This window comes from Poecilia reticulata, unplaced genomic scaffold, assembly GCF_000633615.1.
Source record: "Poecilia reticulata strain Guanapo unplaced genomic scaffold, Guppy_female_1.0+MT scaffold_155, whole genome shotgun sequence".
Taxonomy (NCBI): Eukaryota; Metazoa; Chordata; class Actinopteri; order Cyprinodontiformes; family Poeciliidae; genus Poecilia; species Poecilia reticulata.
Window position 1 is genome coordinate 354,629 of NW_007615016.1, and position 2,316 is coordinate 356,944.

Sequence of the window (2,316 nt, forward strand, 5' to 3'; positions counted from 1 at the left end):
GGTTGCATATTAAAGTTATAAACTCTTACTTTGATTTATAAACTTCAACAAACATAAAATAAAAATCTAAACTATAGTATTTTTTACTCATGTTTTAATAAGCTTGTGGGTGAGAGCAGCTTTTTCCCCTCTAAATAAATAAATAAATAAGTTATCTTATTTTAAAAAATTAATAGTTTATTTTCTCTATGGGGAAAATGTCAGATGATCAGAAACGGTTATTRATGTCTAATTCTTTCCAGGCACCGCCCCTCCACCAATGATCCCCCTGCCTCCCCACACATACCAGCCCAACAGGCCCGCCTACGGTCCTCCACCAACCATGAAGCCCACAGCGCCCCCTGCTGGGCCCCCAGGCACCACCGGCACACCTCCGCCTCCCAAAGCTGATGGTGGGTTTAGATCTGCTCCGTTCCAGTCCCACTGGTTGCTCATAAAGTTTTTACTTGTTAAAAATTCTATGTTTACTTGAGTAACTTTTTGGAAGAAAAAAATATCGCACTGTACTTTTTATTTTACCTAAATTTTATTTTGAAGTATTTCTGCTCGCTCTTGAGTGAAATTTCAGGATTTTCTTCCCACAAACATGTTTTAACCAGACTCAGACCTGCAGTTTCTGTTAGTCGGACATAAATCCAGAACTCAAAAACTGAAATGCTCTTCCTCCAGGCTGACGCAGTTTAAGGTTTTTGGCGAGAAAAGTCTCAGGATTTCAGTCTGTTTGAGGTCACAGCTGTGACTAGAAAGTTCTGATTTAAWTGGCACACTTTGAAAGTATAATTTTCTTTTTACATCACAAAATATGTACAGACTTGAGTTGGTCTGTCTTCAAAGTTCATGTGTTGTGACGAAACGTAAAAAGTGTGTGAATACTTTTAGGTCCGAAGCCGTGTCCGTTAGATAATATGGGTTGTGTTGGGAGCAGAGTAGACAGCAGCGCTCATGTTGATCACATCTGGATCCGGTGTTTGGTTTCGTGAAGCAGGTCCAGTTTGTCTCTGATTATAAATCGACGGCTCCTTCTGTCCTGACCTTGTCCGTCCCTCTTTYTGTTCCCCCTCCTCATCCTTATCGAGGCCAGCTCAGTGCTGGGGGGCTGCCAGCAGCGCCCGGCCCCCCGCTGAGCCCGACACCCAGGAAGGAGATGTTGAATGTCCAGNTTAGTAATTGATTAATCAGACCCAAAAAGGCCATTTGCTGAATTAACAAGACACTTAGAGCTGTAATTAATTAAACTGTATGGCATAATAATAATGATAATCAACGATCAATAAACCTTAATTTATAATGAACATTTAAAAGTGGATCTGGAAGACTCTTTAAATATCCAAAATAAATAAAACAATAAATTATGACGTCTTTGTAAATAAAATTATTATTAAAAAAAGATTAGTTGAGACCAAAACACCAAAGTGAAAACGTTCATCATCCAGTTTTTAACAGAAAGAGGGGAAAAAGCAACAAGTCCTGTTCATGGAAATCTGTTTTATAATTAACTGACTTATTGCGACAGGCTTATTAAAGCGAATAGTTTTATCTTCCCCTGCTTCTCWGTGTTTTATAATAATGTTTAGTTTTCAGCGCTGATCGACTCGCAACCTGAGAACAAAAACTGTAATTGCTCTGATCGTCTGACATGAGCTGCAGATACTCGTATCTGCAACCTGATACGTTGGAGCTGGACGTTGACCTCTGCTCCAACACCGAACATGTTGGCCCTCCCATCTCTCACACACACACACACACACACACACACACACACACACACACACGTTCAGTCTATCTCTGGACAAAGTCCAGATCAAACTGATCAGAATTAAAATCACATATTTTTAAAAAAGGCATGTTTTATTTTCAGCTTCTGCTTCACATAYTTGTGATGAAAATAGGAAACAAAAGCCACAAACGAAGTCTGCTGAGTGTGTTGTGATTATTAGCTGCTGAAGCCCATGAATCCACCGGAGGATGCAGAAAGCTGTTCCATCATCTGAGAAGTTATTGGTTCTTGTGTTAATAATCCGTCAGTATTTAGTTTTTTAGTTCGATGTCACCAAACCGTCACTCTGGGCCAGCATTRGATTATAAAGTTAGTMAAATTATTCTGGCGTCTTGGTGTTTACACAAGTTGATTTATGACGTAAGCTTATTGAAAATTGAAACTTCTTTTATACTCCAATAATAAGAATAATAATGAGTTATGTATTTTGTTTAATCTTTAACATTTTCGACAAACCGTCGTTTTGAAAGATGCTGAAGACATTTAACACAAAGTACCAGGTAGTTTGTGGTGTAAACATTATTTATTATTATTATTTT

General features: G+C 38.5%; 1 protein-coding gene across 1 annotated transcript in view; it reads left to right on the plus strand.

The window, feature by feature from the left end:
- sec24a (SEC24 homolog A, COPII coat complex component) overlaps positions 1 to 2,316 on the plus strand; it is a 29,157-nt gene that overhangs the window by 7,806 nt on the left and 19,035 nt on the right. The window contains exons 3-4 of the mRNA XM_008401942.2: positions 243 to 392; positions 1,082 to 1,159. Of these exons, the coding sequence (XP_008400164.2) occupies positions 243 to 392; positions 1,082 to 1,159 (228 nt within the window). The remainder of the gene's footprint in view (positions 1 to 242; positions 393 to 1,081; positions 1,160 to 2,316) is intronic.